The 18,398-nt window shown below is 42.4% G+C and overlaps 1 protein-coding gene across 7 annotated transcripts in view; it reads left to right on the top strand.

The window, feature by feature from the left end:
• Positions 1-18,398, top strand: part of SCUBE3 (signal peptide, CUB domain and EGF like domain containing 3) — a 114,146-nt gene that overhangs the window by 54,446 nt on the left and 41,302 nt on the right. For 5 of the 7 annotated variants that reach the window (XM_083617967.1, XM_083617969.1, XM_083617970.1 and 2 more), the window contains 2 exons: positions 5,017-5,142; positions 6,601-6,717. In XM_083617967.1, coding sequence (XP_083474093.1) covers positions 5,017-5,142; positions 6,601-6,717 — 243 coding nt within the window. The remainder of the gene's footprint in view (positions 1-5,016; positions 5,143-6,600; positions 6,718-18,398) is intronic. The other 2 variants (XM_083617965.1, XM_083617968.1) reach the window with 1 other exon arrangement.

Below are 18,398 nucleotides of genomic sequence, written 5' to 3' on the forward strand. Positions count from 1 at the left end.
GGATTCAAACCAGTAACTTAGAATTGGAGGCACTATTATTTCTTACTCATTCCCCTTCCAAACATGGTGTTGGTTTTAGGTGTTTTCAACCCTAGTTATGTGAACCACTGGGCCTCTTCGTGTTTCTTCGTCCAACCCCTGCACTCTACAATGAACTCCATCCATGTTGCCTCTCTGTAGACTTTTGCAGTGCTTTGAAAGGGGGGTTGTGTAACTTTTATAGCCTGCTTGAATTGATGCACAGTCTTGTCACAGATATTCTAGAAAGCATTCTTGATAGTGGTCATCCTTGTGCAGTTAGCTGAATACTGCCATTTCTCAGCTCCTTGCATCTTCAAGGAATGGAGAAATAGATAGAGGTTGAACAGTTAAACTGAGGAGAACTGATCCATGAATAGCTTTCATGCAGAAAAGCCTTCTGACCATGAACATGTCCGTATCTTCGTGAAGAAACCAGAAGCTTTCCTCCTGGGCATGGTAGGCCAATTGGTGTCAAGGAAAGATAGGATGTTTTTTATGTATGCTACAACAGCAGCAAGAGTACTTTTAGCAAAGTATTGGAAGACACAAGAACTACCCACACTGGAAGAATGGCAGACCAAGGTGATCGACTACATGGGACTGGCGGAGATGACTGGCAGAATCCGTGACCAAGGGAAAGAGACGGTGGAGGAAGACTGGAAGAAATTTAAAGTTTATCTTAAGAATTGCTGTAAAATTAATGAATGTTAAAATGTCTTGGGTAATGCAAAATAGAATTGCAGTGACAAACAATTGGACAGGGAAAAAAAAGAGTTAAAGAAAGTGCTATAAGAAATTGAAATTAGGGGTTGCTGGAATGATTTAAAACTGGGATGCAGAAAGGGGAGGTATGGGGAAGTCGCTGAAAGAAGGTTTTAGGAAAGAAAGGTCATGAAATTATACATGTTTATATGTTTGTTTGTCTATGTATTGTGTTGTATTGTCTTTTAATATGTGTTGAAAAACCAAAAAATAAAAAAAATTAAAAAAAATGAACATGTCCGTATCCTCATTAAATGCACCTTGTTTACCAGAGGGGATCTTTCTTGGGTTTCCCTCCCCACCTCAGGACCCCTCAGCGTTGCTGTTGCTGGCCCATCCACTACCAGTATCTGCCCTGAAGTCAAGTAGTTTTTTGGCTCGGTTTTGGCACTCTGTGCCAATAGCACCTCCAAGCAAGCTTGAGATTATACCCTGGGTAGACTGTAAAATAGTCAGACAACTGTTGCGGTTGCATCAATTCCTCTCTTGACGCTGTAAAATGGCATGAGAAACCCTGCGCTTCCTATGTAGTCTTTCCCAGAGGGAGCCAACCAGCAGCTGCTTGCTTGGATACTCATGCTCAAAATGAGATGCTTCTGAGGGAACGCGCCAGAGTATTCTGCGTGCAATCTCTTACTGGAATCACGCTGTGTATGACCACACTAGCTGTCTCCATTCCTCCTGTCTGCCTGTGGATTTTGTTAAATAATATTTAAAATCCATTGAGTGTTATATTCAGTGTCCGCAGAACCCAGCTTTTAGAGCTGAGGTTCTGGCAACTTTTTCTTGTCTGCAGTAGTAGTGGGATAGCGAGGCTGTGGGTATCATCAGATCCTTGGTTTTCCAGTTGTGATGGAGCCAAAGAGCTCAGGTAGGGACGGCAGGGGGAGGAAAATATTCAGCAATTGGTTGGTTCTGAAAAAGCTTCAGCATAAAATAGGGAAGGAAGTAGGGAAGCGTGTGAGAGAATATAAGGTATTGGGAGAGCAAAGCAACTGTAGACAGAAAAAACCCAAGATAATAAAAAAACTGTTTCCCCAGATGCCTATCCTAGTTATTTCTTCTTGCTTATTCTTCGGTTGCTGATCCTGGACAGTGAGTATTTCATAAACTATGTTTTAGCATATTTGTGGGACTGAGTCCCATAAAACCCTGTTCATTTTCCAGGCCATGTGCAGCAGTAACAAACTTCTGCTGGTACTGGTCCTTCTCAACCACTAGCTCCCCTGTCCCTTGGCAATGTCTGTAACATGCTCTGATTGTGTACATGGTTAGGCCTATAATGACAGCCACGGTTTCCCTCTTCTCTCTCTCACACACAAAGCGCTATACTTTCATATTACCAGTAAACAGTCACATAGACTGAATTAATTTCTGGTTATAGTTCTAGCGGACAGGGCCTAATGTGTTGTGCTGGCCTTTGTTAGCCAATAAATATTTTTGTATTGGTGCATTTATTTTTGTGTGATATGCTTATAAAAACAGTGTGAAGAGGAAGTGAGGCACATGCTGCATTTCACAATCTGTCACTATTTCTGCTCTACTTTCAGACTTGTCTGCACAAAAGCTTTTGCGTAATCTGGGAAAACCATGATTACGTACTTGCACCTCTGTTTTCCTATAGGGTTGAGACTTCACTATTTACTGTACTATGCTTCAAAAAATATATCATAAGTGATTCATTCCAAAGACAAACATAAAGAGAGCCAGCAGTAAGTGGCAAATTGTGATTTCCTACACATTTTCCTAAATCCTTGTTCCAAGCATCTCTAAACCAGCAGCAGTTGTGCTTATCGCAACCTTGCTCTGAGCATCCACTTTGCAATGTGTGACGCAGAACCCTCTTCATGTCCTAATACTACCACACGGCATGCTTTACGCAAGCTTTTATTTGGGCAGAAGTCCCATTCTCTCTTCCTTGCCATTGTTTCGTCCCTCCTCCTTCATTAGTAGTTAAGGTCCTTGCATAGAAAAAGACCCATGAAATGTCCATGATGGGTAGTGTTTAGTGGGGAAGGCTTCCATGCTTCCTTAAGATGCTTAATGTCAAATGCCTCCAGATTTGAAATCCAAGCTGTGCATATATTGTTCACTAGAGCAGTGGCTAACGAATGATGGGTCTTGTTTAAGGGGTTGCTTAATGTGCTTCTGTCAGCAGTTCTTTGGCAGGAGAGGGGTTGCAAGCGCAGAGAGCTCTGCCCTCTCCTGCTACGAGATGCATTAGACTGCCAAGAATAATAGCAGTGGCGAGGAATGAAACAGATCCGAATTGCTGCCGACAACTTTCAGAAGTCTGTCTGGGTTGGTGCTACAGCTCTCTCCATGAAACATGAGTTCCAATATGACTTTTTAAAAATGCAAATTGCAGGCTCAGGGTTGCTGGTCTGGATTAGGAACTCAGCAGGTGGCAAAGGGTTAAAGCCGCCTGCCCTCCTCTCGCATTGCTAGGTTCCAGGTGGGTGGAGCCCTTGCTGACAATTTGTGAAGGCCAAAACTGTATACATACTCAAGAGCAGAACCATACGGTTAGGATCAGATGTAGTTTGACCCTGCGTGATGCCTGCGCCCTGTTATGTGGGAAAACAGCTCCATTTGTTCACTTGCTGCTGCATCTACTGGTTTAGGTTTTCAGTATAAGAGAAGAATTGATAGTCCTCCTCCATGAATTAATATGCTGTTTCTTCTTTTCAGACTTCAACATCAGCCTTGTACAACAAGGCAAGCAGACAGACCCAATCCCTGTGGCTCCTAGTCTATTTCAGCCCTTCCAGGCCATGAGACAGGGGGCATGGCCCTCCTGGCTCTGGTTTCTGCCTGTGGTGGGTGGCCGACATGGAGAGATGGATGCTAAAACTCGGAACTCAGCGGTCCTCCGTGCCAGAGCAAAGCACAAACAATCCAGGGGCATGAGTCAGCAGCAGCACCCTGTTTTGTTTGCAGCTTGGATGGGCCAGACAGCAGTGTCTGTAGCTAATGCTGCCTCTGGCAGATTTACAGCACAGAGAGAGCCTGAGAGACTTTTGACCCCTCTTGGGGCCTTAGTTGGCTGTCTGCCTACAGCATCATTGAAGAATAGAGCTAGGGATATGGAATGAGAAGGCTAACTAGGGTACTGGACAACTGGAAAGATGAAGGGAAGAGGTTGGTCAATAGGGATGGCTGGAACAATCTAATTGAAGAGAAAGTTTGCTGTTTTGATGTGGGATTTATAATGCGAAAGGTTGGAGGACACTCAGTTTTGGGCACAATGGAGCAGTGGCAGTGGAGTGAAATGGCAGGGAATGCAGTGTTAAGTGGTGATCATCTCCATAAAACATACAATTCATCCTAGATTTTTCATCTAGTAAAAGTATGAACAATAAAATATCCATACTGTAGCACATTTTACTGAAATTGAGACTGAGGCTGTGCCTGTAAGCTTTTAGCATGAAACTTACTGGTACTTTTCAAAAAAGCTTTTTGGTGGTAATCCGTTGATCTCAAATAACTTGTTCTTCATTATTTGGTATCTTGAGACTTTGAAGTTAGTAAGATTCTTTACTCTGCTTGGTATTATATTTTTCTTTTACTGTGTGCATTGTATATATTTTTAATTTGTATATGTTCAATGAACTGTGGCCTAGATTGCTGTTGAAACAATTGGGAACCAGAAGTTTTTTTCTTTTCCTTAGTACACTTTCCCCATATACTTTAATTTCTACCCAGAGATAGATTTTCAGAAGCTGGCTGGCCAGCCCCTTGAGCCAGGGCTTTCTTGTGTTTAGTAATGAGAGCTTCCAGACAGCTCACATTAACGGGACCAGTGTGCTGTTTCAGTACACCCAAGCCTTCCATGCTAGGCATGCAAGGAACTTCAGCCACATGGCTGCTGCCACGGACTAGTGTCTGGGTCAGGTGTGGGGTATGCAGTCTAGTCTTCTTGCTGTGAATAGGAAAATATACTTTACTTTCCACAGAACACATCCTTTCCAAATCTGGCACCCTGTGGAGTACAACTCCCATCAGCCACAGGCAGCATGGCCAGTGATAAGAGCTGATGGGAATTGTAGTCTAGAACATGTGGAGGCCACCAGATTGGGAAAGGCTACTTTACAGTAACCTGCTCCAGAAGTTATCTATTCATGCCTTTTCACAGTTAAAGAGTATATACTCCATGTATATATACCTGGAGCTTTTCCTTGCTTCCTTTGGTGTCTTTTGGGTAGCTTTTATGTTGTTTCTTTTCTCTTTTAGAAGGAATGAACTGCATGAACAAGAATCATGGTTGTGCCCACATCTGCAGGGAGACCCCAAAGGGTGGCATTGCCTGTGAATGCCGACCTGGCTTTGAACTCACCAAGAATCAGCGAGACTGCAAGTGTAAGTTACTGCCTGGGGACCCTGTCTTGAAAGCCCATATGAAAGCAGCATTGGGTGGTTTTTAAATGAAATTGTGCTATTTTGCAGAAGAGGCAGGAAACACACATCTTAAGTCTTGTATTCTTTGGCTAAGACCTGATTTGGCAAAACCACACAGTCAATTTTTTAAATTATTTTTTTTAAAAAAAATTGCGCATCCTTGTATCTATATACCTAAAGGTAAAGGCACCCCTGACCATTAGGTCCAGTCATGAACGACTCTGCATGCTCATCTCACACTATAGGCCAAGGGAGCCGGCGTTTGTCTGCAGACAGCTTCCGGGTCGTGTGGCCAACATGACTAAGCCGCTTCTGGCAAATCAGAGCAGCGCACGGAAATGCCATTTACCTTCCCACCGGAGTGGAACCTATTTATCTACTTGCACTTTGACGTGCTTTTGAACTGCTAGGTGGGCAGGAGCTGGGTCCAAACAACGGGAGCTCATCCCGTTGCGGGGATTTGAACCGCCAACCTTCTGATTGGCAAGCCCTAGGCTCTCTGGTTTAGACCATAGCACCACCCGCATCCCCATCTATACACCTAGTTATACCCAAATATATATGATGCAGTGACCTAGTAGAAAGGGGTGAGCCTTCTCTTACAAAGTAGATCTCAAGTTGGCCATCCCCAGATTGTGAAATTGTCCATGTTTTAGCATGCTGGACATGTGGGCAGGTGTATTGGTGCCAGTTCCCCATTTCTTAAAAAGAGGGGGTGGGAGAGCTGCCGGGAATAGTGATCGTAGTAGATTCCCCTTAACATCCATCTTAGAGCATACATCTTTAAGGATGTATGAGCTTTCATGCAAGAAAGGGAGAAAGTGGTGTATAAACCCTGGCAAATCAAAGATTTGTGTATAGAATACCTGCTCATTGAACAATAGGTTGTGTGAAAATCTTCTGGTCTGGTTATACCTTCACTTTAATCAGGTTCACTAAGGTAGGACTCCAACACCTGAAAGGTGATTTTTGCACACATACATGGGCCTGTGTCCCTGGCGGGGACTGGTTTCACTGACTCCCCAGGTACACCTCTGCTTTCTGCATCAATTCCTGCCTTCTATCTATATCTTCCTCTTGGTGCCACGTTATACAAATAGTTTTTCCCTTCTATGTGGCAGGGATAATGGAGCCGATTGTTTTTGATTTGGTGAAGTACATTCTACTGCACAAAAGCGTATGTTGTTATAAATTTGCTAAGGTGTTTAAAAAATATTGGTGTTTTGGCTGCTGCAAACTCAAAAGGCTACCTACATGATTTGATGAGTGTCCTTTGAGTGCATAAACCACTGAATTTTATTTAGATCAATATTTTCAGTGTCCTGACAACTTGGACCCAAGTTTCTGAGTAACTGACTTCATGATGATAACATTTGAGAGCTATCATTTAGTATGTGCATGTTTTATTGCCCCTTCCAGTGACCTGCAACTACGGAAATGGAGGATGCCAACACACTTGTGATGATACAGATCAAGGGCCAAAGTGTGGTTGCCATGTGAAGTTTGTACTACACTCTGATGGGAAGACATGCATAGGTAGGTGAGAGCTATAGTGCATACCTTGGCTGAAAGAGCTTTTGTGTATTCTCAATGGGGAATAGAGTGCAGTACTTATTAAATGTCACACATATAAGGCTGTATAAGACTTCTGCCATAATAAATACGAGAGTTTATATTTTGCCACCTAGTATCAATTCCAAATTATGTTCAAGATGAAAATAATATAATGATATAATATTAATCTAATTGCCTCTGTCCCTCTAAAAGTCACCGTTGAGAGAAGAAAAGAAAAAAGCTAACAGTAAAAAAAATGTGTAAGGTGCCAAACATAAAGACTGTGTTTGGACATCACACTAAACTATGCCTTACAGAGATATGAACGAACCCAGCTTCTTTGAGATTGCACACTTTTGCCCTCCATTCTTCTCCCCCACCCCATGTGTTTGGGAGGAGGTGGTCAGAAGTTTTCACCTCCATTTTTTGTTAGCCTCAGTTTGTTATGTCATCAAAGCATGAGAAACTTGGTTAACATTAACTATAGTTAGTTTCAAACAAGCCTCGTTTAAACCATGGTTTCTGAAGACGGCTTGTTTAAAATAGCCATAGTTAACATTCATTACAGAGCTGGATTTGGACAACTTTACAAGCTGTACTTAACCAAATGTTTTGGCAGGGTAGGTGGTTTGCCTTTGTGCAGGGGGACTTTGAGCATCAACAATCCCCCCCCCCCCATGAAATGGTTATTTCGTGGTGCCCACAGCAGTTTCTTAGATTTTCAAGTGTGTCCCTGGGCCCAGAAAGATTAGCGAACTATACAGTGGTACCTCGGGTTACATACGCTTCAGGTTACAGACTCTGCTAACCCAGAAATATTACCTCGGGTTAAGAACTTTGCTTCAGGATGAGAATAGAAATCGTGCAGCGGCGGCGCAGCGGCAGCAGGACGCCCCATTAGCTAAAGTGGTGCTTCAGGTTAAGAACAGTTTCAGGTTAAGAACAGACCTCCAGAACGAATTAAGTTCTTAACCCAAGGTACCACTGTATATTAAACCATAAGATACCTTGATGTCACAACCTAGCCTTTGTAAAGCATTACTCTGCATTTAACTGTAAATGATTTCCAAAAGACTGCTTTTTGCCACCTTCCACTTTCACATTAGGAATAGAATCCATAAAAGTTCAAAATGATTCTATATTGCATCCAAAGGTCCAGCTGCTCTGAATTGTTCACAGTCTTGGTACAATTTGAAAGGAGATGGAGTTTAAAAAAAGTATTTTTCCACAACGACAAGTTATTGAGCACAAAAGGCTTCCCCTGGCAATCATTTTGTATTGAGATTAATGTAATGTGTTGGTTGAACCTGCTACAGAACTAGGGAATGATGGGTCTGTCTGATTCAATTTTCTCTGTATCTCAGTTTTCCAATCTTCAATTAAGTTCTCAACATTTTTACAGCAATTTGTGATTTTAAGAAAACCCTGATGAATATTCATCACCATTTTAGTGTGAATTTCTCCCAATAAACACATTTTTGTCTTTGATTTTGCCTAATAAACTGTTTTACAATTTCCCCTTACAATACATTTTTTATGTTATCTTCACTAATATATGCATTTGGATTGGGTTTACTTGGCTGTGAATTTTAAAGGATGGCTGTGTTTTGGTTCAGAAAGTAAGAATTTGGTAGGTTTGTCTTTAAATGTGGACTTAAATCAAGTTTTTCCACCATCCCTATATAGAACATAGGACCACTCTGATTACACATTTTGTGGAGCATATCTTCTACACAAATATATATGCCCACACAAATGGATGAGCATGTTGGAGATTGTAGCCTACCGCACTTGGGTCATTAGTTTGGCACCTGAGCCTTTCCGCAATCTCCTAGTACAACTTTTTGCCCTCAGGTAGGGCATCTTCACTGACATATTCCTTTATTTGGAACACACACACACACACACACACACACACACACACACTGAGAGGAAGGTGACTTCATAGTTTCTTTTGGCAACTTGATCCATTGCTGAACTACTTTTTAGAGTTAATATCTTCTATTCCATCCAAGCTTCAACTTAAATTGCCATGGTATGATTATGTTTCTTCTATTCTCTTCAGATAATACTGTGAAGAAGAATTTTTCCCACCCCAACCTGTTTTAATATGGATTCAACCACACCTCTGTTTGCATTACCACTTTCCCTGGGGAAAACCTGCTCTTTATTGCTGAATTGGAACAAATGGCAGTTGTGTTTTCCACAGATTCAGTGGTATAGAGCAGGTTTTCCAGGGGAAAGCTGCAGAGGCATACCTAAGGTCCCTTGCTCACTTGGCAAGGAGTTGCATCAGTGCCTCCCCCCCCCCCCCAAAAAAAATCACCTTAGCACAGTAGCCACATTAGAAATTGCAACATTTTACTTGAAGAGTCCAGAGTGAGGACAAGGCAAGGAGGGAAGGTGAAAAAAGTCACACACCCGTGTGCCATGGCACAGGAAGAAGCGGAAGTTTCTCCCACATTTCACCTTGCTGCACACATATACACCAAAAACTTCATCATCTGATAGGTGATTTTTGTCGTCGTCTCCCAACCAGGCCTGTGCCCCCCAGCAGGGGCCAGTTTCACCAGCGCCTGGATATGTCTCTGGAAAACTGCAGGGCAAATGCAAAATCTCTTGTGCCTGTGCCTAGAAAGTGCACGAGACAAGTGGAAATGTGGACAAGTTTTATATAGAGATTGTCACTGTGCTGCTTGCTCTCCTTCCTCTTTTTCTGGGATGGACATACGCATTTCCTTCAGCCTTTCCACATATGAGTTGTCTCCTAGACTTTTCATTCCCCATATAGCTTGACTCTGAAATGTGTGTTGGCAGAACACAGATATTCTGTTTGCTAAGCTCTCACACAAATGTTGTCTTGATACAAGTAGTGCAGGAACACAGAGAGCCTTCTGTAATATCAGCAATGCTGCATGTTCCTAATGCAGATGCACACATACCTCCTCACCCTGTGAGGAAGATGTCTATTATTCTGTTTCTGGCTGGTTCCAGGCTGCTGCTATTTTTTTCAGCTGTGATTCAGTCACAGACCAGCAAATTCAGGTTACACAATTAAAGTGGATTTGCTGTGCTTGCAAAGGAAACCCCCTTCCAAAAACCCCAGGTATTCTGCAGGAAGAAAAGCAAAGGGAAAATGCACTAAAAAGTAAGGGATAACAAACTGCTTGATGCAATGTCATATAAGTCTCCCTGTAAGCAAATCAGAATGAATGCACAACAACCAGTGCAGGGCATATAGCCTCTGTACAAACTTTGTGCAGGAGGAATGCTCAACGAATAGGTTGTCTGGAAGCGACTATTATCAGGGGATGCTATTATATCAGCTCCAGGTTTGGAGAGCCATTGGACAAGATGCCCTCTGATGGGAGAAGAGCCCTTTTCTCTGAACACCCCCAACTACACCACCTTCTTTCTGTTCCTGTTACTCATTTGCTTGCTTCCCCCCTCTACCAACCAGAGGAAAAGAACAAGATTAGGTCCCTTTTTCTTGTTCCTGTCACTGCTCACTCACATGGAGAGGACAAGTGAACCAGCTGTGCTTCTGTGTGTGAGCAACTTGACAGACACCCACAAACTAATCAGGAGAAGCTTTTTGATGCACACATTTTGGCTGCCATTTGCTTCTAGGGAGAAATGGCCCCTGTGAGACAAATAGCATGAAGATGCAACAAGCTAGGGACAGGGAGGAAAGATTAATTCCCTCCTAACTAATGTCCAGAGGGGAAACATGAGGGATGGGAACAGCAGCAATGCCAAGCAGAAGCCTTGGTGGAAGTGGTGATGATTGCCCTTTCTAAACCCTAGGAGCCAAGCTGATGCCACCCCAAGACACTGTATAGGGTGGCAGTCTTAAGCTCTTAAAAAACAGCCAGCGAGAGAATCACAGTTCTGTCATGTGTAGTTTTGAGGATAGCAGTGGGACAGATGAACATAGGAACACAAAAGCTACAAGTACAGGATTGTTCTCTGTGGTGGCTCAGCCATGCTTCAGGTTTCTAATAGAAAATGGAGTTTAAACACACACGCACACACACAATTTTGCTTGCCAAAAACATCCACAAATAAAATGTGGTTGCTTAATACTACAGATGCACAGTTGTGCTCAGTAAGTTTGGAAATCCTTATGGGCTGAATAACAAAGACAGTTTCGACTTCAGTCGGTAGATGCTGCAAGAGTTAGCTGGGAGTATACGACATGTTTGGAACTTGGCGTTCATACAGTATGTCTCTTTAAAACTGAATTGCAAACAGAGATAAAAGTCACGGCTAGTTTTGCCCTTTAGCTTGATGTTGTATAGTTTATCTTTTTTTTTAACCAATTGAAAATGGGGGGACGACAATGACCAGCTTGCAAGCATGGTATGGTATGCGGTACTTCAATGCTTTATCCCCAACTTGTGGTCCCAATCTGGATCAGGTCCCCACTCCTAACTATCAGCAATGGGATAAGCCCCCAATTATTCCAATGGCAGCTTTCTTTCCCAATGCAAACAGCAAGTATGGTCAGCCTCCTACCCCAGCTATTGGTTTAACAAAAAAACAGTGACACAATGCCAAGCTATGTGGTAGAACTCACGTTTAGTCCAGCTCAATCCCCTGCCAGCTATTGGTTAAACAAAAACAGCAACACAACGCCAAACTTTGTGGTAAAAGTCACGTTTAGTTTGGCTGAAATAGTTAGCATTGAGTCTGAAATAAATGGAAGAATGTATAATGGAACAAATGGAATAATAAATCAAGTAGCGTGGCGTGCTCTGGTCCATGGGGTCACGAAGAGTCGGACACGACTAAACGACTGAACAACAACAACACCAAAGTGTGGATGAACATCTCTTGTATCTGTCTGTCTAATATAATTTTAATTTAAACATGCCAGTCAAAAAAATAGTTTGAATGTTTCAGACATGTAGTCTTGTCAATGCACAGGAATTTGCATTTTAGATTTTCAGAATTTTAAAACACATTGAATGAATGAGTCTGCATGTTGCACCAGATAGTTGTTGTCTTCTCTTTATTATCCTCTTTTTTCTCTGGGAGGGTTGGAGAGGTTAATATTAGAACACAGCAGCCTGTTCTAACCAAAAATTTGGCATCATGATCTCTCAGCCTGAGAACAATTGTCGGAATGAAAGAAAACCCAACACATTTGATTTGTGTGTGTTTTGGAATAATAAAACATCAGAGAGAGATAGAAGCTTTACTGGTTTCAGATGCATGTGCAGCTTGACAGCAGATTAATTTTAAGACGCCCCATGTAGGAAGTAATCAAGCCACAAATTGCTGTAAATAATTTCTATTCTTATTGTAGTTTTTTTTTAATGGAATAAAAACCAGCTTAGATATTGCCTTTGAGTGCATCTGCTGAGGTTCTCTTTGCTCTCCATACAGTTTTCACATGACAGTTTCTTGCTGGAATCAAGCAAATCTTGACCCTTGCACTGAATACTTTGATTTATCATCCAGTGTGATGATGCTCCCATACCAACCAAAGTCAGCCCAAATCCTGCTCTCCCTCCACCTCCACTATTGTAAGTTTAGAGTACATATCTGACCTCAGTTGTGGCAGTAGCCGAGTGTCTTACAACTAGTTTGTATTCCCAAGACATCCATTTAGTGCTGTTATTTTTATGTTATGTATGGAGAATTGTGGTCCAGAAACACTGGCGCCTGGATTCTTAGCAAATAAACTTGGAAATAAGTCTCACTCGTTTCAATTGAACTTCCAAGTAATGTGCTTAAGAGTGCAGCTTAAAAGCTCGATCCCAAGCATGGGCCAAGCCTCATCTTTAATTTTGCTCATATGGAATAATGATTAGTATTTTATTTACCAAAGTGGAATTCTAAAAAGTAGTTCTCTCATCTCATCTTGTATGGCTTGTCTTTATGCCACATCCTCCTTCTTGCCATGCAATACTGTGTACAAACTTCGTTCTGTGCATTACATAAGCATGAAAGAGAAAACTCAACATAGATATCTTACAGTGAAGGTTCTTGTTACTTTATATATACAACCCTCTGGGCTTTCTTTAGTAATGTAATGGTATTAATTCACATCTAAGCTAACTGACTGATCCATCCATTTGCTATGATTTCAGGAGATGTTGTGCTCAAAAGCCAGTTATAACCTTTCCTAACAATCAGCTTACAGTGTAACACTTGATCTATAGTTGTTTTTCATTTATAGTTGGCGACTGAGACTTTTCCCTGAAAGTAGCACTTCTATTGAACAACACTTTTATTTTCCCAGAACCCAAATAGCAATATTTTGTTGATGAGAAAACTCAGATGTTTTTCACTCAGCTAATGCATTGAGCAGGGTGGATAGACTTAAACTGCAGCAATTTAAAGCAATGAGTTTTTAAAGATCTACCCCTTCCCCTTTTAAAAATCACCAAGTAAAAAAGAAAGTTTAAATCAACTTTTCCATTTTGAAAGTCAGTGTGCACACTAACTGCTTGCTGAAACAATTAAAAGATATTAACAACTAAATATATACTTTATACCAGGGATGAGAAAACTGTGGGTTCCAACTCCCAGCCCCCATATTGGTGTGTGTGTGAAGGATGATGGGAGTTGTAGTTGAACCAGTAGCAGTTTGTGTGTGGTAGTGCGGCAAAGGTACCCTTCCAGTGTTAGCATAACTGCAGCTTACATGGATGGTGCTGGAGCAGGGTGGGTACATTGGTGGGAGCACTGGATTGGCTCTGCCAGCATATCCACAAAGCCCTGAATTTGCCCCTGCCCAGCCCCAGCCTTGTCCTGCTAAGCTGCAGCAATGCCAGGTATTGAAGAGCAGCTCTACAGATCTGCCCCACCTCACTGGCTGCTACTGCTACATCTCGACCAAAGCTTCCCCAGCCTTGTTTTGTACAGTCTAGGGGTCAGCAAACTTTTTCAGCAAGGGGCTGGTCTACTCTCCCTCAGACCTTGTCGGGGGCCGGACTATATTTTTTTTGGGGGGGGGGGGAATGAACAAATTTCTATGCCCCACAAATAACCCAGAGATGCATTTTAAGTAAAAGGACACATTCTACTCATGTAAAAACATGCTGATTCCTGGACCGTCCGTGGGCCGGATTTAGAAGGCGATTGGGCTGGATCCAGCCCCCGGGCCTTAGTTTGCCTCCCCATGGTCTAGAAGCATAATGTAAATCCTTTCATCATGCAACCCACATGCCTTTTGCACTACAGATTCATGTCTCCTTCAAAACAGGAGGCAGATTTCTCTATGTACACATGCAAGGCTACTAGGGGCTGTTTTCTACTACTGTTGTCAGCCACAACCTAAGTCAGGGACAGCTACTCTGTGAAAACTTCCAAGAATAAGGATAGCTAAGAAATGCTGGCTCAGCCCAGACTTGGCTGTTTCTCGGGATCTCGCTCTAGAATAGGTGGCTTTTAAAAATGTATCCCTAGTATTCAGGTCTTCAGACAGAAAAAAAGGCTGACAGTTGTACAAAAGTTCTGTTTTGTTCAGTGGCGTAGCGTGGGTTGTCAGCACCCGGGGCAAGGCAAGTAATTTGCGCCCCCTAACCCGTGGATTTGCGCCCCCTAACCCTAACCCCCAGATGTTGCACCCGGTGCGGCCGGCCCCCTCTGCACCGCCCACGCTACGCCACTGGTTTTGTTTAGGAATTTATTCCGGACTCCAAAATGGAGAGCACATCAAAGAATACATTGAAAGGGTGAGGAACATGACACATGGGACACCCCTGTACCGAAAATGAAAACCTAGCCTTGCAGAGCACATAGCCTGAGCTTTTCCTCCATTTGTCCCTGCTTCTAGCTGCTTGGATGGGAAGGAAAGGAGTGAAGGCTGAAGCATCCCATTCATGTGTACTGCAGGGTACTCTCTGCTCATAGCTGCTCTACTTGTAAAACACTGTCGGATTGTGCAGGCAAGGGTTATTACGAGGCATCTAATCTCCCCTCCCAGTGGGGGAAGCCCAGGGGACAGATTTATAGCTAGGCGAGAGGGTAAGATACCTGCTTGGATATTTATAACTGCCCTTTTTTGTTTTATAGCCGAGTCTTAGCAAACAGCCATCCTCACCCACCCCCCTTCACCCATCCTTCATTTCCGCTGAAATATTTCATCATTTCACAGGGAATAAAGTTTCCAGCAAGGCAAATGCAAACCCACTCCCTTGACCAAGCACTTTGAAATTGAATGCGGTGTGTCTGAAAGGCTGCTCCAAACAGGTCGCCTAATACAGGTCCCCTTCAGATCATGCCGTGGCAGGAAGTGCAGTGAACTTGCTTGAATGACAGTTTCATTAGGCCATGGCTGGTGTTTTTCATTCCCCCCCTACCCCATTTTTTTTTAATGCTGCTTTTAAAAATGTTGATAATGAATAACATTCCTCTTATAGAGTTGGGTCAGTCCTAATGAAGGTTGCCTTGTCCCTGGGATCAAAGGCTGGGGGAAGAGAGGGCAATAACTTTTAAGTATCAGTTATTTATCTTCTATAAAAATGATTAGTGAATAAAGAGCTGCACAATGGCTTTGTGGAAGACTAGCCTCTAACACATGGCAGCAGAATGAAAAGAATGAACTTGTATGTGTATTTAAATGCATTGGTGCTGATAGCAGTGTATATTGCACAGCATTCTGAGGATTTAAAATATTTCATTCTTTAAAAAACTAAGACAAGTTTCTAGCCCTTATGGCTGCAGAGGTAAGCACGACTAGTAAAATCTCAAAAAGTAAGCAGAAGTTTGAATAAGCAAGATGCCTTGCATACAGAAGGTCTCAGGTCCAATATCTGGCACCTCCAACTAAAAAGATCGTGTAGCATGTGATGGAGAAAAACTCTTCCTCAGACTCTTGAGAGCCACTTACTTGTAAGAGTAGACATTACTGTGCTTGATGCAACAAATGATCTGATTCAATATGTCAGCTTCTTACATTTGGTCATGGGGGGCGATTGCTTTACATATCCCTTGTCTCCTCCCATCATGGCCAACAGGAGACGACAAATATAAATATATGCAGTTTTGCTTTATTGGCATAATTTATTGGGCACAGAATATTCCAATATGTACATATGTAATAGGTGTATGTGTTGCTGTGTTGATTGTAGACAAAATTTACACCGTCCCCCAAAATTAGTGGAGATCATGGTAATTTCAGAAAGTGGTAGATCTCACAGTCTTGTGCATTGATTTTACTACTGTTTAATCACATGCTTGGTATTCAATTTTTATTTTTTTTAATATGTCGGTATGAAAGTACTGGCAAGAATGCAAGTGGAAGGTGCAGGAGCAAAATAAAAGTTTTTTTAAAAAAATTATTTGCTATACATCCATAAAACTGAAAAACAATTGCATTCTTGGGGACTAGTTATGAAGAAAACAACACCTTCTCTCTGCTGTAGAGGAAAAGAGAACATTTCCTCCCCCCCCCCATGTAGACACACATTCACCCAAATGGATTGCATGAAGGGGAAGGCTGATCCTTCACAATCTGCTTGATGAGGCCCGTTCACAAAAGCTCTGCTTGCCAAGCACAAGATACGGAGATATTATTTGTAGCAAGATGTGCTGAAAATTGTGGGCTCCACTTGAATGAACTATTCCTGCCCATTTATTCTTTCTCATTTTCAGGGTGCATCTGTCTTTTCTCCACACTCTTGACTCTGGGATTTGGTACTCATTAGGTCTAACAAGCCAGGACTCAGACGCTATGACTCTCTCTTGCTCCCTTTGGGATAACTTATTCCACATGCTTGGTGTACGCTGCCCGGTCGCACGCTCTCTTGTGCTGCCAGCTTGTTGCGCTTTGGGTTAGGTTTGTCCAATTAGCTGTTTCTTTGTGTTGTTTGTAAGTGCAAGGCGTTAATATGGGTCAGCCTTGTGATGTCCCAGGAATAGCAGATGGTTTCATAAAGTCGTTCTCCCAGTGCTGCGGTAAACTTAACATATTCATATCCCTTTAAAGGAGGAACTGGAGGTTTGCACAAGTTCATTTCTTAGGAGGGTTCAGTGAATCCAAAATAGGCCATAGCTCCAGGCTGGGATAAGTTGATCCTTACCTCTTAGTATTCCCTATTCCTTTAGCCCAAAAGGCCTTGTGCAGCTCAGTACAGTGGTACCTTGGGTTACATACACTTCAGGTTACATCATGTTACAGACTCCACTAACCCAGAAATAGTACCTCGGGTTAAGAACTTTGCTTCAGGATGAGAACAGAAATCACGCGGCAGTGGTGCGGCAGCGGCAGGAGGCCCCATTAGCTAAAGTGGTGCTTCAGGTTAAGAACAGTTTCAGGTTAAGAACGGACCTCCAGAACAAATTAAGTACTTAACCCGAGGTACCACTGTGTCTGTTCCAAATAATCCTTAATGACATATGTTCATCTCAGGTGACTGAGATATGCTTTGAACCTTTGCTTCTTCCACTGAGCATACTGCTGGTCTTCAGTTTCAATTGGTTTCTTTCAGAAACAGGATTTTGGTTTGCCACTCTTTTTGAGGCCATTTGGTTGCTATTCCAACATGAAAGTGTGGCTGAATTACATAGCATCTTTTTTTTCTTTTTTTTAAAGCCACTCTTGGCCCCAGATCAGCAAACCACTTTTGATATGGCGACGCTTAAAAAAGCATTGCACAATTCAGCACTGGCAAATAATGCATGGAAAACCTTGAGGAAGCCTTTGCATGTGTATAGTTCATTATGCATTGTAGATCATGGCCTAGTTGTCCACAATCGTTCCCAGGCATCAGCCCAGGTATCTAAAACATATGTTTCTCAGAGAAGACGCATGTTCAGTAAAGCACTGGAAGCAGACTTGAGAGAACTCAACTTCCCTAGGAAATAGAAATGTGTGGTACCTTTTATGCATCTCTAGCCATGAGTTACGCACAGCCAATTCTTCAGATGCTGCTATCTGAAGAGTCCCATGTCAAACTCTGGTTAAGATGACGTAAGGAAAGGCATTTATAGCCAAAATATGAGAGGTTGCTTAGAGCAGGACTGTTTTGAATTTATATCCCTTAATGTGAAATAAGTTATAATCCTATGCACACTTACTTGGGAGTAAGAATAATTTGGCAGCATTCAGTTTATACATCCTGACAGTGCAAGGATTTCTGCTTCTGCAGTAGGACTCCCCCAGCTGCCATATGCCCTCCTAAAATCTGCTTGGGGGGGCATAACAGATTTAGGGGGCATGTGGGGGGGATAGTTGCAGCACCCCTCAGGTGTTTGGACCCCTAAATCCACCTCTGTTCAGTGCTACTTTGGATACAACTAATTGAATGCAGTGGGACCTACTGTTGAAGGATCATCATAGGATAAAATTGTTGTCATTCATTTATCTTCTTCTGGAATAGCTCAGCTGATTACCTAGCATCAGCAGAGACCTATACCTAAGTTTGCAGATGAAAACCTGACAGATAAGCAGATCTTGGGTTCCAGACTACCTCTTAAAACAGAAGCTGATGGGTGGCTTGTTCTGTATTAGCTGAGGTTCTGTCTTTGCTGTTCTGAACAGTCAGGTTTTCTTTACATGCATGCTGCCTTACTGCCCAAATGTAGTTCTCCTCCTCTGTGATAAACAAGAACTCTTTCAAAGCTGCTTCTACATCTGGCTTGAGAAACTAGTTTAATATAGTAATAGAGTTCAGTTTTCTCTCTCTCTTTTGTCTGTCTTTTTATTC

This window comes from Podarcis filfolensis (assembly GCF_964270895.1).
Source record: "Podarcis filfolensis genome assembly, chromosome: 6".
NCBI lineage: Eukaryota > Metazoa > Chordata > Lepidosauria > Squamata > Lacertidae > Podarcis > Podarcis filfolensis.